At 39.0% G+C, this 21,442-nt stretch overlaps 2 protein-coding genes across 2 annotated transcripts in view; one reads left to right on the plus strand and one right to left on the minus strand.

Annotated features, from left to right (window-relative positions):
* Positions 1–646: 646 nt before the first annotated feature.
* Positions 647–11,331, minus strand: cyldl (cylindromatosis (turban tumor syndrome), like). Its single transcript, XM_063890894.1, has 15 exons — positions 11,007–11,331; positions 10,155–10,611; positions 8,723–8,983; positions 8,010–8,088; positions 7,734–7,924; positions 6,812–6,977; positions 5,134–5,275; positions 4,682–4,792; positions 4,501–4,592; positions 4,359–4,422; positions 4,134–4,263; positions 2,920–3,028; positions 2,717–2,835; positions 1,363–1,576; positions 647–1,277 (listed from the first exon to the last, which is right to left on the minus strand). Exons 2-15 carry the CDS (start codon positions 10,593–10,595, stop codon positions 1,093–1,095), a joined length of 2,304 nt encoding a protein of 767 aa, XP_063746964.1. The 5' UTR covers positions 10,596–10,611; positions 11,007–11,331; the 3' UTR covers positions 647–1,092.
* A 1,062-nt stretch (positions 11,332–12,393) lies between these two features.
* Positions 12,394–21,442, plus strand: part of zc3h3 (zinc finger CCCH-type containing 3) — a 62,967-nt gene continuing 53,918 nt past the window's right edge. The window contains exons 1-3 of the mRNA XM_063890893.1: positions 12,394–12,460; positions 13,245–14,667; positions 15,016–15,194. Of these exons, the coding sequence (XP_063746963.1) occupies positions 12,415–12,460; positions 13,245–14,667; positions 15,016–15,194 (1,648 nt within the window). The 5' untranslated portion in view covers positions 12,394–12,414. The remainder of the gene's footprint in view (positions 12,461–13,244; positions 14,668–15,015; positions 15,195–21,442) is intronic.

Genomic DNA, 21,442 nt, shown 5'->3' on the forward strand with positions numbered 1-21,442 from the left:
TTTTTATTGTTAAAAAGGAGGTTCTAAGATTGATATAAGCAAACTCCAGTCAACATTTTGGGGTTAAAAAAAAAAAAATCCCCCACGGAACCTTCTCAGAATCAATCAGAAGTACTTTATTTATCCCAAACTGGGACATTTTACTGTAAAGGTTTGAAAATATTTTGAAATAAAACACCTCCAGGAGTACTTAATATAGTCCAGGTTTTGCTTATGGTTGTATTATACATACACATTAAGCCATACTCCTTCTGTGCGACAGTTAAAATGATATGAAATATAATGTTCCATAAACATTAAATTATCTGTTTTATATGACAACATCATTTTTTTCCCTTTTTGGTCTTTCTGAAAACCAAAGATATCTAAGCATCTATAAATAGAACCGATCATCTGCTTTTGAGTAAATAGGTGATATGTGCAGGACTTCCGATCTGTTGTTATAACTGGTAAATAAGAACCAGAAGCAATAAATAGATTTTTGTCCGAACCCTCTTGTTTCCATTTGAATGCATGTTCTTCATATTTATTATTAAATTATGAACAAATTTAACTGAAATAATATTGATAAACCCACATTTTTAAGAAAACATTAAGGCATAATGGTGAGCTTAACCATCAAAATAAGAGAGTTTTTTTCCCAATATATTTTTAAGTTGTATTTATTAGACCGCCACGCTGAAATCATTATATTCCTTTTCTTTGGTAATTTTTTTCAACCTCTACAATCATTCACTTTCAGTATAAACTTTTTAACTTATCAAACACCAAGAGGAAATCTACACAATCCAAATATTACAGTGTACCACATTTGCCACACATGTCAGTGATTTCTGGCAATGCCTTGTACTAAAAGTGCAAAAATGATTGAGCAAGCGACGTCAGCTTCTGCTTTATCTTCTTAAAATGTCACAGAAAATATAAATTATTTAAGCCTGACAAAACTTTTCCAGCAACCAGGGCAGACAATTCTACATACACATTTTAAATGATCAAGTGTGTACTTCCACACATTCATAAAAGAATATCAAACCAAATCAAAATTCCATTTACATTTTTAGCAAAAAAAGAAAGCTATGGGCTGGTGTCCCCTTAGCGATACAGACACATGCTGGGGCTCTGATACAGGTACATGTAGGCATCGCAGAAGAGACGTTTGGCCACACCTTTCATGTCTCGAGGCACCTGATTGGCCAGCTCTGCTAGGGACATTTCAAGGTACATGCCAACCTCGGGGCAGGTATGAACCTCAGGGATGTTGAAGCCATCGCTTTCTCCTGAAAACAACGCACAAATGAGCCACTGAGTACATTTGCAAATGTTGTCAAAGTGATGAGCCATTTATACAAAGAGACGGCTCACCTTCTCTGTCTGCCATGCTGTCAAAGAAGATCCAGTCATTGCTGTTGGGTCCGTGTTTGATGAAGGACACGTAGTGGCTGGTCTCGATGCAGAGCACAGCGAACAGCTCCAGCTTGTCTCTGATCAGAGTGTGAGGTTTGCTGCTGGGAAGGTAAGCCTTGGGGATATCCAGGGCGTTGGGTTGATGGGATCTGCGCTGAGGATGAGAGTGCACCTAAGGAATAAAACACATGCAGTTAGTGCTGCAGCTGATTTTTTTCAGAAGAAGATTTGGTATTTTTACTGAAAGGGATCATTTTGATTATTTTCACAGTATGAGGTACCTATCCAAGGTTAAGGCAACCAACCTGATTTCCTCTACATTTCTAAAATTGTATATATTTATTATTACAGTATATAGTAGTTATTCAACTGTATAGTTACATTTATATTCTGTTTATTCTATACTTTCTGTATATAGGTCTCTCAATTGCATCAATAGGTGTATTGTACTATTTTATTATACATTTGTATGTCTTTTTCTTTTTCTGTTGAATAAATATTGCCTGTTGGATTGTTGCAGGGGTCTGAGACTTAAAGTGTCTCTTTTATACTCATTTACAGGTTCATAATTGTATTTTGTGCCATAACTTTGACATGTTAATATGCTTTAATGTTCAAAAAGGTCTTTGTTGTTCTCGTACTGCCTGTGCTACAGCACCTCTTTTCACCCTCTGTCTGAAACCAGAACCCAGCAAATATATTTTAGCCATCTAAACTATATTTAGAATATTTTCACCAATTGAAGCTGTCAGAAGGCATTTCCCAATGATCTATTCTTTTTTCAAAGCCCCCAGACTCCATTGACAAAAACACTGGTTTAGCATTGCAGAAGACGGAAGGTCTACCGCTGCTATGATTTGATTGTTTTGCAACTTCAAAGTCCCTTGAGTTAAAAATAACTTTAACAGTTTCTCCCAAAATAGTCTAATGGCTTTGCATAGAGCATAGATAAAAGCTCCAGTTCCCCATCAGAAAGGGCTGTGTGACACACAGAACATATTCTAAATATAGCATGCACTTAAACTGACATATTGACTGTCTGACAATCTGACATCCATGTTTTTGGATTGGAAGTTTTGCTGATTTATTTTAGCATTAAATGCTACACCAAGCTACGTATCAATAGAGGATATGCATGTCATGTTGCTCTATGCAAAATCTACACCATGCCTATCAGTAGCAAATAGGAAACGGTAATCGAAAACACTTTTTAAAACAACAAACTGAGTAATAGAGACTGATTCAGATGGACGTTAGCTAAATATATTTTAACAGAGCTGGTCTTAATGGCAGACAATGATACAAGGCACACCTGAGTTGAACACTTCCTGCAGAAGATTTTGAATCCTGTGTGGCTGAAAAGGGACTCTTTGAAACAGTCGGAGCACTCGAGCTGGGCCAAGTCTCCACACAGCATGCACTGCTGAGGACCTGTAACACACACAACATGTTGAGTCCATTTTTATTAAATCATGTCAATCTATGTGTTGTGTGTGTGTTTGTGTTTTCTGGTACCTTCAGAGAGGAGGTCAGTGATGTCCAGCTCCAGAGAGGGAATGATCTTGTCAAACATCTTGAATTTCTTCCCAAAGCGAGGCATCTGGAGGATGAGGCAGGATGGTGCCTGCAATCAATCAAAAATTAAACATAGAAGATTATACACACGAATGTACTCGTTCCAGGAGATGAGAAGATCTGACCAACAGAGACACCTACTGTGAACCAAAGGTAACATCAGTTTCCCTGACAAAAAGACGGAAATACATATGTATCTTATATATATTTTACACAGATTAACATGAATTGAGCTAACATAGTAGCATAAACACATGCGGTTACATCTAGAATTGTATCTATTTTAAAACCAATAGTTGCTTAATTGGTTACACTATAAGTTATTCTTCTGCAAAAGTATCAATACTCCAAACAATGTGGCTATAACAGCTTAACAAGGCAAACTAATGTTAATTTAATAACATTATGATTTGTCGAAGTATCAATATTTAAGGACACTTTGATATCATGTTCCTGCAAGTGCTGGAACGAACCACCACTCAAGTAAACCCTGAGCTACTATTGTTGTTGGTTTAGTACTAACTGATTAATAGCTGATCACCTGGAGAAAATGTATTGTGAAAAGGACCCCTACCATTTCCCTTGTTTTAATCTAAACATGGTTCATCGAAACAGATGGAAGATAATGACAGGCATGTTTGTAAATCCCAATATAAACTGCTAAAGTTTTGTTAATAAAAACGCCTTTAAACCTCTAAACAAGCTCTTCGATGAAGTGGTGCATGAATGAGTCTTAGACCCCTAAGATAGCATTTGAGCACATCCGGGTCCCTCTTCTGGAAGTCAACCAAAAGATTTCCACGTTGTTTTTCTATGGCATACAATATGTCATATCACATAGGTGAGTATCTGGAGCTAAACGGCAGTTGCTAACGAACGACTAAAAGAGATTGAACATCATCAGATTTTAGCTGAACATGTAGTTCGTTATAGCTGTAACTAAGCTATTTACTTCTGCCAACTGCACCTTAAGTGGTGTTAATATGTGGAACTGAAGTTATCCTAAATGTGTTTAGCCACAGGTCCAAAACTCAATGGACAAATCCCATTGATTTTTTTGTCAAGGGTGCCTATGCGAACTACTACAGGGTCAGCCTACAAAAATATGTCACTACTGCACCACTCCATACTGTGGAGATGTGTAGACAGATTACCTCTGCCAGCTTGAGTGCTGCAGTGTGGAAGGAATGCTCCAACAGCTGCTGCACGGTGGGCAGCAACAGGCGGTTCTGGTCCAAGAAGATCTGATAGCAGTAACTCTCCTGCACTTTACCTCCCGCTGAGCTATATGTGAGAGGGAGGGAAATGAAAAAGCCTGATTGTACCTTTCTTTAGAAGTTGATTTCTATTCAAGCTATGCTATTGTAGTGTAACTGTACAGTTTGAGTAGAGGATCCAGTGCAAGAATGTGGTGCATGATGACAGTAAGGAACTCCTCTGGATCTGAAAGACAAAAGCAAAGACACGTTAGAAAAAATGAAAAATGAATCAGGTGTTTAAAAGCTTCCAGATTAAACCGACCCTTCTCATCCGTGGTGAAGGAGTGACTGTAGCCGTGTTTCTGCAGCTGCTGCCGGAGCTTCATGATGTGACGGCCTTCCACAAAGCCCTTACTGCAAAGAACACAGCAACAGTATTGATACTTGAGTGAATAACCGTAAAGAGAATTCAATGATTTGCTAAGCCACATGTAAACACACACCTGCGGAGGGGATTGACAATGTCCTGGAGAAGTGTTCTCTGAATCGGGGCGTCTTGAGGTTGTGTTGATTTGAACAGCATGGAGTCCAACACAGAGGAGCAGGAAAACAAGCTGAAAGCACACACAGAAAAGGGTTTATTAAAGTATGTTTAAAAACATCTTATAAATACATTAAAAAGATTCTTGCAGTGATCTGAAATTAACTTGAGAATGGTTATAAAGGACAGTAAACAATACTTTACATGATTTGAAAAGGCAGAGGTAAACCAACAAATGGGTTGTTTTACAAAATCACATTTTATGTTGAAAATCAAGCTTTTTTTGCAAGGACTTTATTCCAAATTCAAGCATATCAGTAATGTTGAAAACATAAAGGAATAATAAATGGGATAAAGCCAGCTAAATTTCCCATAAAGACACTTTTTTTACTGTCTTATTTTCATGGTCCTGACCTGAAGAGGGCAGCGTCCATGTAGCAGGAGTTGCAGTGGCCTTGGATCCCCTTCATTCGTCCAATCAGAATACTACTAACCTGCTCCGTGCTGATAGGAGGGACAGTCTCCAGCTTCCCTGCACTGTGCTCCCTATCTCTCTCTGAAGTGACAAACACATACACATTTGTGAACACATGACACACATAAAAAAAACAGGTGAATGCTGTAGTGTAGACTCTCCTACAGTTGTTTGATAAACAATAACAAAACAGCGTGTGTTCAGTTTTTCACTTGAGCAGAGCCAGTTCCATTAATGAAATGGTTTTCCCAGTTTGGGGAGTAGGAACTTCACTTGTTTGCACTTCAACTCCACAGGTTTTGGAATGGCTACTTCGAGTCCAACTTTAGCTGTACCAAAATACATCCTGATTTTTGTGTAAAAATAAAACTAAATATGATGAATTCAGCTCTTTAATGCTGCTGAAGTGTTTTAAAGTGTATATGTACCATCTGCCGACACTGATTTAAATATTAATATTATTTGGTGGGTTTTATTTTGATCTAATATGCATTACATTTCAATATAATTTGTATCTTATTTGCCATTTATTATGACATTATATCTGTTTTTATGTTTCTTTTAAGTCTATAAAGCTCTTTATGCTGCATATTATGTACACAAGGTGCTATACAAATACGTTCATTGTTGTTTTTATTTTTTATTGTAATTAGTATAGTAATCATCATCACATGTGGTTGTGCTGTGCAGGTTATTTATTTTTTGGATTCTTAAAGTGGCCATAGAATGAATCTGTATAACTTTGGTTGATCCAAAAAATGTCCAGATGCGGTTTTACAGGCCTATTTACAACTCTCTGATTTGGTCCTAGAATGTAACAAGCTGAATTGCCTTATTTGGGCTCATTTAAATAATTTTGATGAGCTCTGCTCTGATTGGCTGGTTTATAAGGAGCGATCCATGGCTGCCTCAGAGCCCACAGAAGTAAGTGAAATTCGCGAAACTGTGAGAGATGAACCATGGAGGCTATTTGCATCCAATCTTACATGTTTGAGCGTTTATCGGAGGAGGAAACCGATGAATTTGAAGAACCGCCAGTTGGTCGGAGATTGGAGAGCAACGTTACGGAGTGGTAAGTGTTAGCGTTAGTGTTTCCAGCAGCTGGTGTATGCAAATGTTGGGGCTGGACTACCGTAGGTGACGTCACACACAGGGATTGTTGTAATTCACCCTTTTTACTGCTGTGATATGCATATTCATGATGTGCAAGTGAAGGAGGAAACAATGGTGTTTGAGATTCACAGTATGTCAGTTCAATGTACCAAACTCTCCTTATTCAATTATGCCAAGGTAAATACAGTTTTCCATTCTATGGCACCTTGAAATTAATCTTTTTCTGAAATGATTGAATGTATTTCTAGAAGATATTTCATAACATCAAAATCATTTAAATACTACTTTAAAAAACCAACCAAAACATTCCAGTTATGTGGGACAGGAAATAACCGACTTTTTTCTGTCTCTCTGTAACAGCATTAATATGTCCACAAGAGGGCACTGCCTGACTTATAATCATACTTCAGAGAAAATCATGGATTTTCCTAAAACCTTAACTCCCCTCTAAACAAGGTAATGCGCAAAGCTGAAATAACTTCTGTTCATCAGTGTTGTTCTAACCTGTTTCTTCAAGTTTCGGCATCTTTTTGCAGGGATCGGCTGATGTGCTCTGAAATCGTGAGTCAGGACGGCAGGACTGCAGCTTCACGAACAGAGCTCTCTTGTTGGGACAACTGAAGAACCGTTCATTAAAGAAAGTACCATCACTCACTCCTTTGTCTTCCTCCTGGAGACAGATACACATAAGAGTTGAAAAAATAACATGGAACGCAGTTACATTAGAAATTTTACAAACATTGACATCTCACAGAGAGGTCAACCTTTAACTCTTGATTGGAGATTATTTCCATATAATATTATGAGTTTCCTTTACTTGAACAGATGGCATGTAAACATTTTAAAAAAGCACATTAACACATCAGTATAAATAGGCCACAATAGTTTACAGTAAATACGTTATTTACTTATTTTGTACAATATAAGGACATATTTATCCATTTGTTTACACGAGAATGTCAAACAATACACTGCAGGGCTTTCCGTACCATTAAAGTATTGCACAGACATTTTGATTTTCTTTTTTTATGAAAGAGCAACCGTCTTTATAATAACTATTACAGTAGTTTTACAAAAAATGGCAAACAAATATACAAAGAATGCCTAAAAAATATATACTGCATGCATTTTGTTTTTTTCAGAATCGGAATCAGAATCAAGTTTATTGCAAGGTACGTTTACACATACAAGGAATTTGATTTGGTCGCTGGTGGTGCAAACATAAACAATTGAAGAAAATATGTTGTTAAAGTAGGTAAAAAACATTGAAACACTGGTTTTATTTGTGATAATTATATAAATTCATATATTTGTGAGACAAAATGACCCTAAAATAAAAATAATATCTTTTAATGCAGTTCTTTATGTGAAAATATATCTTCCAACAAAACATTTTAAGGGTGACAGGCCTGGGTATAAATATTACCAGCTCTAGTCCAGCCATGATTTCCTTTCGACTCGGCGGAGTGCCAATCCAGCGGATGATTCCATATGAATTGCCGTCACCCAGAGTCACCTCCACCACAGAGTTCACGGTGAGATCCAAATAGTGATCTGAATACAGATCCTCAGTGCCTGGTTCCTCTGGAGGTGGATCAACAACCATATTCTCTGGCTCTGTGGTGAAAAATACATTTGGATCAGAGATCTTACAAATGTGGGTTTTAGTTTCAAAATGTATCACGTAAGGAGTTGCTCGAACCTGCAGGCACCTCCCCCTTAAAAACAGAACGCAGTGAAACTTGTACTTCGCCCCCTCTCTTTCCATTCTCATCTTTGTCCTGAAAAAACACAAAAAGGCAAATTTGAAATGTAATGCAAATTGCTCACTTTGTACTTAAGGAGGTGACACATTTTATATTTGTTATAGCATCCCCTTTACAGTATACAAAAAGAACCAGGAAGCTATAGTGCTAGATCTCTGGTGATAATAAGATCAACTACATATCAATATTATATTAATAAATATTAGGAATTAGTCAGCGTGACTGGTGTCTTTTAATCACCAGATGAGTATAGCACTACGGAATGGCTTCATATAAAAAAAACAAATTAAAAAAAGCAGCAAAAGATCACATATTTAGAGGGGACCTATTAGGTTCATTGTATTTTGTGCCTCTCCTGTGACATGTTTACAGGCTTTAATGTTAAAAAAAAGCTCTTTATTTTTCTCATCCTGCCTGTGCTGCAGAACCTCTTTTCACCCTCTGTCGGAAATCAGGGACCAGTTTGCTCTGATTGGTAAGCTGGCCTGCTCTGTTGTGATTGATCAACCGAATTGAGATATCCCACCCTTTAGCCTATCACGTATAGTGTGTTGGACTGCTAGCCATGTGAAAGGACTACAATCAATCCGTGGAGACCATTTTGAGACATATTTTGGGCTATTTAAAAAAAGAACACTACTGTACTTACTGTAGAGATCTTAACAAAATCTCCCTGCACATCCAGCACCATTCCATGCAGACATTTCTCATCAATGAAATAGGTGACTCTATCCCCCATGTTTAGCCCTTCTGTTTCTGCCGAGTGCTTTGGCATGGAGGGTGACAAGGAGCTGGGAACCACTGGCCTGACTCTGGAGAATGGGGCGAAAATGCCAGAATGTATGTCACAGCTGAAGAAGGTTCTGAATTGGAAGGAACCATTTGTGTGCCCCTCTCCTCTGTCTTCTCCCTGGGGAGAAAGAAGCATAGCAGCAACCCTTAATAATGTACCTTACATTTTCGAATTCAATACCTCTTAGGGTTGCAAAGGGGCGGAACATTTCTGGTAAATTTCGATTGGAAGTTAAGCTGGGGAATTTTGGAAATATTCCATATTGGAAACTTTCCATGGGAATAATGGGAATAATGGGAATGTATGGGAACTAACTGGGAATTGATGCAATGGCAGGGTGAACAGATATATAAATAGTTAGGCTAGCTAAAAAACTGGAATGATCTTGCATCATGCATCTTGCAGGAGGCAGAAAAGAACAGCATCACATTTGAGGTAGCTAGCATCTTTATAAGAGTGCCTCATAGATAGTAAATGAAGTGATGCTAGCTATGGCTTATTTAGCATTTAAGTTATGAGCTAGCTATCTACTATGAATACATGTGTATGTGATATTTTCAATTTAAACATAAAATAAATAGATTACCCCATAATATCATCAAACCTTACTTCACTTTGTGTAGTCCACAGGCTCAAATGTGTGGCTTCAATAGTCTTGTGCTTTGGGCTCAAAAGTGTGGTCCGGTCTTCTAGAAATCATATGTGCATGTGATGGAGGAATGCACAGTGCCTGTAGGGGGTGTGGTCTCAATAGCCATGCAGTAAGCAGTGTGCTATGTGCATGTGATTGTTGAGGAATGGCATGGATATACTTGAATGTCATGTGTTTGTTTTAGTCAAGATTATGCTAAAATACTATCTTCCAACTATATTTAAGTTCCCTATGAAGAGCCAACCTTCAATTTTGAAAATTCCCAGTTTATTTCCTTAAATTCCCGTTAATTCCCATGGCAAGTTTCCATATTTGAAAATTCGTGGAACTTTTCAACCCTAATACCTCTATAAATGGATATGTACATTTGACTGTTAATGATTGATAAAATACAAGTTATGTTCTCTTACATAATATGAGGTGCAAAGTAACCATATTTAATCACTTGTTTTTATATCTGTGCATGTCACAAAACCAAATCCATTCACCCCCATTATTGGGTTGAGGGTAGAAATATCAAAGGCATATGTCTAACCTAAGATAAAACTATATGAAAATAGTTATTCCAGCCAAGGAGAGCAGAACAGAAAATGAATATGTTCTGATCTGGTTGAAAAGATATCCTTAAAGTCTCACCTGCAATTCAATGCCAAAGAACTTTCCTGAAATGGGAAAAGCGTCTGTTATCGGTCCAATGTAGCGAATGATGCCTCTGAGCTTCTTTCCTCCTTCTTCCACAGTTACAGGAGTTCCCACTGTGAGTCCCAGAGCTGTTTTAAGAGCATCTCCTTCTCTGAACCACTTCAGCCTCTCTTCGTCCTCACAGAGGGCCTGAAGCAGCTCCGCTTCCTGTGCACTCAACTTATCCATGTTATGTTCCTCTACATCATAAGTTAACGCTGACATTGAACTAATGAAAGAAACTCTCAACTTTGCAGAAGAACGCAACCTTTCTCTGACTGACCGTTTGTTGTTGTAGATGGATTCCCCGATGTAGCATATTTGGCCAGTCTTGATGTGTCCTGGGCATTCAGGTTTTGTCGTTACGATGAAGTACAACCGATTTATTGACGCCATGGTGATGATCAGGGTACTGTAAACACACACACACACACACACACACACACACACACACACACACACACACACACACACACACACACACACACACACGTCACTACAATAACATTACGCTTTTTATGAATTGTGTGGACAACACTCAAGCTAGCTGTCTAACTAACATTAGCAACAACACTGAGCTAGCTGTCAAAATCAAAACAAACCTTAAGTGTTGCGTCACAAATGATATCTTTAATACTTAAAAATACGGGTAAAACGCCACAAACACAAATGGGTTTACCCCATTTGCCCCACCAGCGAATCGAACACAGAAAGTAATACAAAATAAACCATATTCGTCAAATGTTATCAATAAGTCTGTGAGAAACTTCGTACTTTCAAAAGAAGTAGTGACAAATATGACCTTACCTTTACTTTTAAAGCAACTTTAAGCCTTGCTTTCTCTTTTAATCACGCTCTTTTCGGTTTATGTCCAAACCAGCTGCCTTAACTTTCACTTCCCGTTTCATTTCACTTCAGCCAGTCGTCATCAGCGTTTCACCCTCATCGATAAGACTTACCCTTTGTTGTATTTTACACGAACAACCTAAATAGCGACGTTCTACCAAAGTATAATTGTGATATTCTAATTAATATGACAAATAAAATATGTTCTAAGTGACGCCGTTGTTTTGAAATCATTGACAGCCAGCAACAAGTCGTTTAAGATGATGATAGGACTATTGAACCCTCAGTACGGTCTTAAAGACAATCAATATGCAGTCACGTGGTGCTGTGTGCAAATCTGGTTTTATAAAGCCACACACAGCTATTGCGTGTCTGTCAATGCAGGAAGAAGGATCCCTGCTCAGTCTCTGTTTCTTTACTTTTTTGACAGAGGTGGTTGTATGCTGTACAGATTGTAAAACCCCTTTAGGCTCGTTTTATTTCAGTTTATTGAGTTGAAACACGTATATACCAGCCTTATTCTGTTTCTGTAGCAATTGTTTTTTCATAACGTTCTCCCCTCTTGTAGTTTCTATTCACTGGTGCTCAAGTTTTTGCATAACCTTTGTCTGTGCCTTCTGCATGACCCAACCCCAACATAGTGAAGGCAATTTATTTTGTTTTGGGTACAGTTTTAAACATTTTACAACATAAACTTATCTCTTAGAATAAATGTCTCAATCAAACTGCATAGCCTACACCACTGGCAGATATGAGAACAGTTTTCACTGGAGCTTTCTTCTGGGAAAGAGTTACACCAACAAGCTCTGTGTTATTTTCCTTACCAAGACTAGATGATACTTTATTAATTTGCATTACAGCCAATGCTGTAGATCTATGAATACACTCCATCACTTCAAGATAACTTCTTGCTATGTTTTATTTCCTCAAGAAACGGCTGGCAGCCTTATTTATGTTAGTATTGGTACATGGGCTGCCGCTTTGCAATATGATCTAGTCTAATTTACTGAGGTCTTGATTGACAAAAAAAAATATGTAATGACAAATGACATTTGGGAAAAATTGGATGCACATGAAATAGTCATTTTTTAAAAACCTTAAAAATATTGTCTGTTCATTTGATGTGTTGATGTTGCTATAACTACCACATTAAACTGTAAGTCTCCAAACAGTTATACTATTTGTGTCAAATAAAATCGGAGAACATTTAGCCCCATGCGTAACAGGGCACTTTGGCAACACATATACCCTGTAAGACAAGACGAAGGGCTGACAAAAACCCAATATCCGCTCTGAAGGCGTTAACTGACATCATCCGCAAGGGCCTATTTTTGTCGTAGGTTGATGACGAAGAGATTCCGCTGTAAACATGGAGGAGAGAGAAGCACTGAAGAGGGAAATTGAACTTCTACAAAGTAAATACCTACGATTTAAACATGAACAGATTGTTAGCAGGCGGGTTAGAAAACAGTTTTCAACTGTTCTCTTCTTTAAATTCAGAGCTGTCGTGTGAATGTCGATTGTTTTTAAGCATTTAAAAATGAAAGTTTACCGTTAGCTTAGCATCCAGTTGAAACCACCCATTCGTCTTAAGACGAGACGTTGCTTCTTTTTATCATGTTTTTATCTTATAAACAACATTCAATGATTTAACATCCGTAATATATTGCATGTAGATATATGTAGCCTTAGTTAACTATCTGGTGTATTTAGTTAAATGTTAATAATGTGTCAACAGGTTTGTTTAGCCAATTCTTAAACTGCAAAGCATTATGGTTAACGTTCAGTTCACTGAACTGATAAACGTTGCAAAGTTTTTTGAATTATCATTAAATCCGGTTGTATTACTCCATATGATTGCAAGTAAAACCTCTGATCAGACTGAAACAAATTTAACTTGCTGTGTGCCCACCTTATTTTACCTACTTTTTTTTTACGAGTGTGGAGGTTGAGTTATGTCGACTTTGACGTCTAAAGCAAAATATAATTAGACATCTTTATTCTCATCAAACCTATCTGTGAGATATTGTGTGGGATACTCTGGACATTTTTAGATCTCCTCCTACTTGTTTTAGGGGTGGTCTGTTTATTAAATACTGTGTTCGACCAATACACAATGTTGACAGCATGATATGTTTTGTTTAGCATTTAAAAAAAAATGTAAAACATATCCTATAACAGCTTTTTTCAAATTCTCAGATCTCATCAATAATCATAAGAGTGTCCATGGCAACACACCATTTGCAAGAGATGAGCTAAGGCGTCCAGAAGCTCCAACATCAGCCAGGGGAAGAGATCACAACACATCTGTCCATCATCATAACAGCTCCAGGGGGAGACCGTTAGCTCCTCACAGCCGTGGAAGTTGGAGGAAAACGTACTCCCTGAGCAACAAGAACCCCCAGTCCTCTGTAGTACACACATCAGCTTCTACCTCTTCTGTTCCACAGTCCCAAAGTTTATCTCACAGCACCCCATTACCTAGCCACAGCAGAGGAGAGAAGAGTGATAAAATCACAACTGCCGCTTCATCATTAGGGGAAGATGCAACAGGGAAGAAACACACTGATACTCTTAGAAAAACAGTAGCAACTGTTTTGCAGCACGGAGATGAAAAAGACACTGGTGTTCAACAGGAAAAGCTTCAGGGACAAACGCCAGCAATTCAAGAGAGGACCGAAAACACGCATGTTCTCCTGCCTATAAAGAAAGATAATGCTTCTGCAGAAGCAGCGTCTTTAGTTAAGTCCAACACCTTGACCAGTTTGCAGATGAACCCTCAAGCACAGATCAAACCCTCCCTGATGAGCAAATCCACCACAGAGACTATACTGACTGCTGCTAGGCCAAATATAGCAACTCCCTCTGGGCTTTCAGAAGTATCAAAACAACCGTCTGTTGACCCCACATATCACTCTAACAAGGGCCAGGTTGGTGCATCCTTTACAAAAAAATCCAAATTCACTTGGATAAAAAGCCAGATGGAGAGAGAAGTAGAGCCCAAACAGGCTAGCTCCATTCCGTCATCCAAAGACAAAGCTGTGGCTGCTTTCCCGGCATCGATTTCAAAAGATGGGGTCGCCACTGGGAGCTCCCCCTCGTTGGCAATCAGTAAGAGAACGCCTGCTAAGAAGGTACCTCGAAAGCTGAACTCCACCAATATAGCCCCAAAGACTTCCAGGTACAAATGGGTCTCCTCCTCGGCTGGAGCCCAGACTAGAATCCCTCGAAAGTCACTATCGCCAAAATCCATGTTTCTAGCACAGAGACCTCTGGAGAAGGGAGAGACGACCAAGAAACTCCGAGCAGCCTCCACTCCCTCTCCTAAGATAAAAAAGGGAATTGCGGGCTCCTCTCCCAACACCTCACTGAGCAGCCGTTATCGCTGGAAGGCTGGAGGCGGGAGTTCTTCTGCGGCAGCGCCTGGAGAGCCGACATTAGCCCGACGTAGATCTGCCTTCCACTGGACGTCGGAAAAAAGCAACAAAGGTGTGAAAGGAGGGCTTGTTTTCTCCCCATTCTCCCCATCTGTAACCCAGCGCACCTCCCTGATCCCCTCTTCCTCAACTGCTGGCTTCAAGCTCCGCAGCAGGATGAAAATCATTCGGAAGTCTGCTACTAGGTAAGTAATAGTAACGTGTGTTTTAACTCCACACCAAGACCTTCCATACTATTAAATGTTTGAGGGTAACTGTCTCAGGCACACGATTTGAAAAAAAAGTAATTGCTATTATTTGGCTGCTGTTGTTATTGTGATATGATTCACAATATTGGAGGGATCATTTTGAGTTCTTGTCATCGAAAAATATATTAAAATGATCAAGTGTTCATTTATTTCTTTAAGAAGATCTCTACCAAACAAATATTTTTTAAAAAATTCTCACCAGTGTGTTGTGTTTTATTCAATATCATTTGTATATTAGTAGCTTTTAATGAATTACTGATCACTCCTCTACCCTCTGTCCTGTAGCTACACTGGAGCTGGTTCAGAGAAAGGGGGCAGCCCATCAGCGGTGAAGTACTCCCCCCGTGGTCGGGCGCAGAGCTACGCCAGGAGTCCCGTAGGAGGACGGAAGACGCCCTCAAGGGAGCTGGTGTCTTTTGGCCGGCACAAGTTGAGGCGGCTTTCCCCCACATCAGCAAGGACAGGTAGGAGTCTTACACCTACAGTCACAATCAGTCAGGTTTATTGCAAATATTAAGAGTTTTCTTTTTTAATATAATTGTTTTTAACCTATAAAGACGGGACAATTCACACAAATTGAAACGACCACACATGAATATAATGTTATTTGCTAGATTTAGCTATAAAGGTCCTTTTCATCTGCAGTCCCTGGCAGGTTGATGTTAATAAAACAAAGTACAAGTGTACATAATCAGAGAAAAATCCTGACACAAGCACAATAACAGCACATATTAAAGCAGAGGCAAAATCAAAAGCACATTCATTCAAATCCTTCAAAAGGCCACAGCACAAATGAGCAAAAGCCAATACATAAGCATGTATAAAAGCTAATAACCACAGACAATGATATAATTACAAGGAATTGGCTTTAGTTTGTAATGGTGCATGCAAAAACACAAATGTTTACAATAAAAAGAAATAAACAAAGAAACAAGAACATTATGAAAAATATGTGCAGTATATAGGAATGTCACATTACAATAAATGTGTGTGCAGCATAGACAAAAGCGTAAAGAGTGTATTGTTGAGTTTAGTTCTGCTTATTTCATTGGGGGCTTTCTTTCTGGACACTTTTCCCTGTTATGAGTTGCTGACCATATGCTCCTACATTGCTATTAACTGGCTTTTTAATTTACATTTTAATTAATCTGGCTAGTTGTGGTGTATGGTGTGCATTTTTTAATAGAGCTTTTCCTACCATATTGTTTTTTTTATTCTTCTTTTTAATATTCTCCCTCACTCACAAGAATCGGGATTGCATCAACCATACAGTAAGACCCACGGCAACATATCTTCCTTTATAATGTTGAATTCTCACCCACTCTTGAGTTAAAGTTACACTGGATGGCCAGTTGGTGGTGCTATGACAACTTGTTTTAGCCAATAACTCACCAACTGTCCATCAAGCACTTAAAAAGCCATACAGTCCCGTAGTGTCTCCTGACATTGCCATGAAATAAGGACCAAAGTAGTCACAATTTGAGATTATTACGATCATTTTCTAACTTTATGATTTGATAATACTAGTTTTATTTATTTCACTAGTAATGGATCTTTTGTAGGCCTGTCTTATCTTAGTGTTTTGTCTCATGCTGCTATTATTATTTGTTCACTCTCCCAAAGAGGTGAAGTTTTGTGAACTGTTCTGCTATTTAAAAAAATCCACTTGCATGTGTTTTAGCATTTACTTGAAAAGAATAAAAACACAGACTGCTCAGCTTTCATACATAACGGTACATTTGGCAGATGGGTCTTTATTTAATCCTCTACATTATAGGATCATTTGCACAACTTCCTCCATATTCGGTTAGATTTACAATAAATGTGTGTGCTGCATCGCTTTCTGGATCAACCCTTTTATCAAAGCACCTCTTTATGTTTTTGTTATGCATCCATCTCTGCACCAAATATTTCAAACCGACAGTTAGTGGTTGTTGCATCATCAGAAAGCTCTTTGCTTCAGTCTTTGGAGCTATTCTTTTGATTGTTTATGGTGGCTTTACCACCACTAACTTGAACAAAGTAGGACATTTTTTCGTTTTTTGGTTCTTTGTGTCTCCATTTACTGCTTTTTAGTGACTTGTAGTCCTCTATACTTTGGGATTGTGTCTACTTCAGATATTGTGTTGTGCCCCAGTGTCCTCAGAATACTGCCAATACTTGCAGAACATAGCATGTATTTCCTTTATGCTTATCGTCGCAGTCCATTGTTTTTGCAGTTAGTTAAAAATCACAGTTTTCTTACCAGAAAGATTTTCCTAAGGCTTATATACAACTCTGAAACAAATTAAGAGTCCACTCCAAATTGTTCTTAAAGCTTTATCTCTACATGTATGGCAGCCATTCCAGTGTCTGTTGAATTGCAACACAGAGAAATGATGTCAGTTGTTTATAGAATACAATACAAATCTCAATTTTCAATCAGTAGCAGGTTACCAACACATTGCAAAAGAGTTTGAAATGAAATCAAAAATAAACAATTTCATCATAAACTAAATATCATTTATAAACATTAGAAAGAGATATAGCTGTTTATTACACAATATGGAATATAAATAAATATGCTAGAATACACTTTAACAGACTAAACTATCAATACTAATATAAAAACATAGCACACTATATACATTATACAGGCATGCAAAGTAGTTACAGGTTTTCTTTACTAATTGATTGCAATGCAATTCAATATGCAAATTGTGCAGCGTTAACAAAACAGTGGAGTCTGGTATTTTGGATTTTTTTCCTGATCTATTCTTTATTCTTTTTCCACTGTGAACACGCCACGTACTCAACCCCTGATTATACACGATGTCTAAGAATCGGGAGTCAACTAATTGGCCCTTCAGCCATTATCCAAGCGGTCTCCAGTAGAGGGCAACAGCTCACATCCCAGTGTTCCTCCTTGCCTGGGCTTTGTGTATCTGGCTGTCACTGGAGAGGCTCACAGGCACTCTCTAAAGAGGAGGTGAAAGGGGGGGGGGGGTTAATTGATTGCCCAATTCAGCGGTGATGGCGAACAAGTGCCGATAGCGGGTAATTTGCAGAGGTGGAGGCAGGCAGCGCCACCGCTATCAAGCCCTGGCACCGCTCTCCCTCCAGTAGATAAAAAGGAGCTAATGCATAATTATCCTTTTGCAAATTGGATTGTTTTAACGAACTGTAGAATATAGGCCTAACCTGATGGAAAGCAATCATTGTTTTTACAGCCCCCCCCCTCCCTCCTCCGTTTCTCCCCCCTCCCCCACTCCCCTTGCCCCTCCTACCCCTCCGGTCATTCTGCGTGTACCCTACACGCCTCATGCCCATCTTGGTGTAATCTCCCATACTCAATGAAGTCAGAAGACATTAGAGAAAGCCATCACTATTAACATTAGGCTTTATTCGTCCCCATGGCTCTGCGTCTCCGTTTTGGATTCTGTAACTTTTTCTTTGCACGTCCTTTCCTTTCGTCTTCATCATTTCCCCTTGTCATGCGGAGGCCCTGAATGGCTACAGCAGGAACACATGCGTCTCTAATTAAAGACGGGGATTCAGAATCAAGAGGGAAAGAAGGTGGAGTGCAGAGGAAGATGGAGTGAGGAAAGCTGCCCCTGGCCCGTCTGTGCCTCCGATAAGAGCTGCTAATAAAGCGCAAATTGAATTACTAATGATGGGAAGCAGAGTCCCTATAGATGAGCCCGTTAAAAAGCAACCTTATGACCACTCACACATGCATGATAATACACTCGCAAACAATGTTTCTTAATTTCCTCCTCAATGGCCAGCTCTAGCCTCTCCTCCCTTCTGTTTTCCCGTGGTTATCTGTGGTTTAATTTAAAGAGGACATAAACCTAAAGTAAGCAGTTAGCGCTGTAATGAATCGAGAGGTGCGCGTGAATGTATGTATCCGCACGTGCGTGTGCCAGCATGAGCCATGCAGACCAGATAATCTAATAAAGCAGATAAATGTCAGGAGCGGACGGACCTCCGAGAAGAAGTGCTGAGCCATGCGACTTAAGGCCCCATGTGACAGGCTTCGGGAGCGTTTTAGGTCTCTATCTCACTCCGGTTTTTCCTTTCCTCCCTCACCATCTCTCACGCAGTCTCACTCAGTCTTTTTCCTGTCTGTGGCTGTCTTCACCGCTCTGCTAATATGCCTTTTGACTTTTTAAGCCCAGTACTGCATATCACTTTGCAGACCGCAGCCGTTTCCTTTATAATCTTATTTCCAGGTTTCGAAGTTTAATGTCATGAGAGTTCATCTACATTCTTAAATCACATAAAATCAAAAAAAAGCTAATGTAGCAAAATCATCACACAATTGTTCAATTTTTTTTACAAGGTATTAAAGTGTTACAGTTCAGCAAAATTAATCATTCCTGGCTGCAGAACAGGATATTTTTAAGAACAATATTGAAAATGTAGGCTTAAATATTCCTGTCTCATGTCTTTTTTTGTTTGTTTTACAACAGTACGTAAAGTATGTAGAGTATTGACAATTTATTTAGCTGTTAATTGATTAAACAAACTAACAGTTTCAATAGGAATTAGTAACAGCTTTTGATATGCAATCATTTGAAAAAGACAGACTTTACATATAGATAGAGATATACGGTAGTGCATTTTGTAAATATACAGATTATTACACTGTATTTTGGTTACCATTAGTTTAATTGTGGTAGTTCATTCTTTATTTGTTTACATGACCTTACTGTTTTGTAATTGGCTGTGCCTGGAAAAATGATAATAGTTCTGAATATTTTCATTTATTGGTGGATAGTGGAAAGAAGGTTCAGGGTGATGTTCATGTGCAACAAAAAATCCCATCTCTGTACAAACCCCCCAGGAAATGAGCCGGACATTGAAGCAAATATTTGTATTATTCAAACAGTAGTACTACCTATCCCGTGTCAGTATGGACTCCCATTGACTTACAACGGGAAAGTAAATCAGTGGATCATTTCTATAATGAGGTATTCAACTACCCTGTATGAACACTTGAACGGCCAGTATCAAGATGGTTAGGTTGTAAAAGTTGTAAAATGAGTTAAAAACCAAATGTATAGTTATCTTCCCTCACCTTACATTTGACTGAGCTGAGACTGGCTGTATTGGAGTGAATTGGAGGAAGGAAAACTCAAGTGCGCTTGTTTAATGAACCGAAGTCTCCATACTTTCTGGTATCCTGCGCCACTGAGCAACTTTCACCCGCTGAATCCAGGTCTCTTCATGCATCCATGCTCTGTATTGCAAGCCCTGTCTTTGCTGGAGGTTTAAAGTTGTGTCAAAGACTGCTTTTGGAAGACAGTGTCTGCATTTGCATTTGACAGCAATTTTCCAGTCTGACAGACCTCGCCCCGTCAGTAGAGGAATGTTAAACACCTAGTGAAAAACTTTGCACATATACAAGTCAAGGTCAGACAGGGACATACATGGGAGAGAAACCCTTTGAATGGAGGGGATATTTGACTTCTTACATTGCGACTATCAACACTGAGGGTGAAATCATTTTTGATGTGATAATTCTGAAAACTAGTGTCTCATACTTCTTGAAACTTGTAGATTCATCACTAAAAAAGGAGCCGTTCTGTATCATTTTTCCTCCTTAAGGTGCCGACCCAGACTCAGTTTGTCCTGATGGTGCAGGGCAGGTCTTAACTGTAGCATGACTCTATCTTGTTACTGAGTTAGTATTTAGAAGCGGATTCATCCATTGGCTACTCAAGTTTTACTGCTGTAAACACACACACACACACACACACACACACACACACACACACACACACACACACACACACACACACACACACACACACACACACACACACACACACACACACACACACACACACACATACACATACACATACACACACACTGCCAGTGATGCCACCTTTGCTCTAAGCATCAGCTTACTGACATGCTGCCCACCCATCCCCACCCCCCCGATACCATGGGACCCATTACCACCACAAAAGAATCCCACCCTCTTCATTCTCCCCCCTCCTTCTGGCATCCCGTTACCGTGCCTACAGTGATCCCATTTATTTCACCCATAAATCACAAGTGCTGCTTTGCATCATGGTCCTGCTCTCTGGACATTTCCCACTTTCTCCAGTGACATGTATGTGCACACTACTGTATGTACAGACATGCAAACACACGTGAAACAAACAAGCAGCTGTATGATCATTTGGAGACATCATAAAGCATTTTTCACAGAGATGCGAGCGGGATGTTCTCACTCCCATTTTAGTGTACCAAAGAAAAGTTACACTCAAAGAACATGTGGGTACCCCTGCTTTAAAACCAAAACCCTCTTTTAAGAAAATGTGCTGATTGCTTCTTCTCTAAAGAAAAGACGGAACAGTGATGGGTTTATACTGAAGAGCCACACACCACCAAAATGTAAACACCTGCATCCTGTTTTTATAGTTGTTTTTGTGCGATTTTGATTGGTCAATTCAGAACATGTGACACGTTAATCCAGTAGTACAGACCGCTGTCAAGGACTGATTTGATCGTTGTTAAGGAGGATCAAGAAAGAGAAAGGAAAGGATGTTAAAATACGGAGCGCTGGATCAGATACATCACCAGAAAAAGACAGACAGGAAGTAAACACTAACAGGAACACGGTCTGGGATCTGCAGGGTTTAAGGACTTGTTAGTGGATCAAACTGTGAACAGACTCGAACAGTTACAGAAAACCTCCATCAGTGCTGCCGTAAAG

The sequence above is a fragment of the Eleginops maclovinus genome, chromosome 9 (assembly GCF_036324505.1).
Source record: "Eleginops maclovinus isolate JMC-PN-2008 ecotype Puerto Natales chromosome 9, JC_Emac_rtc_rv5, whole genome shotgun sequence".
Lineage (NCBI taxonomy): Eukaryota > Metazoa > Chordata > Actinopteri > Perciformes > Eleginopidae > Eleginops > Eleginops maclovinus.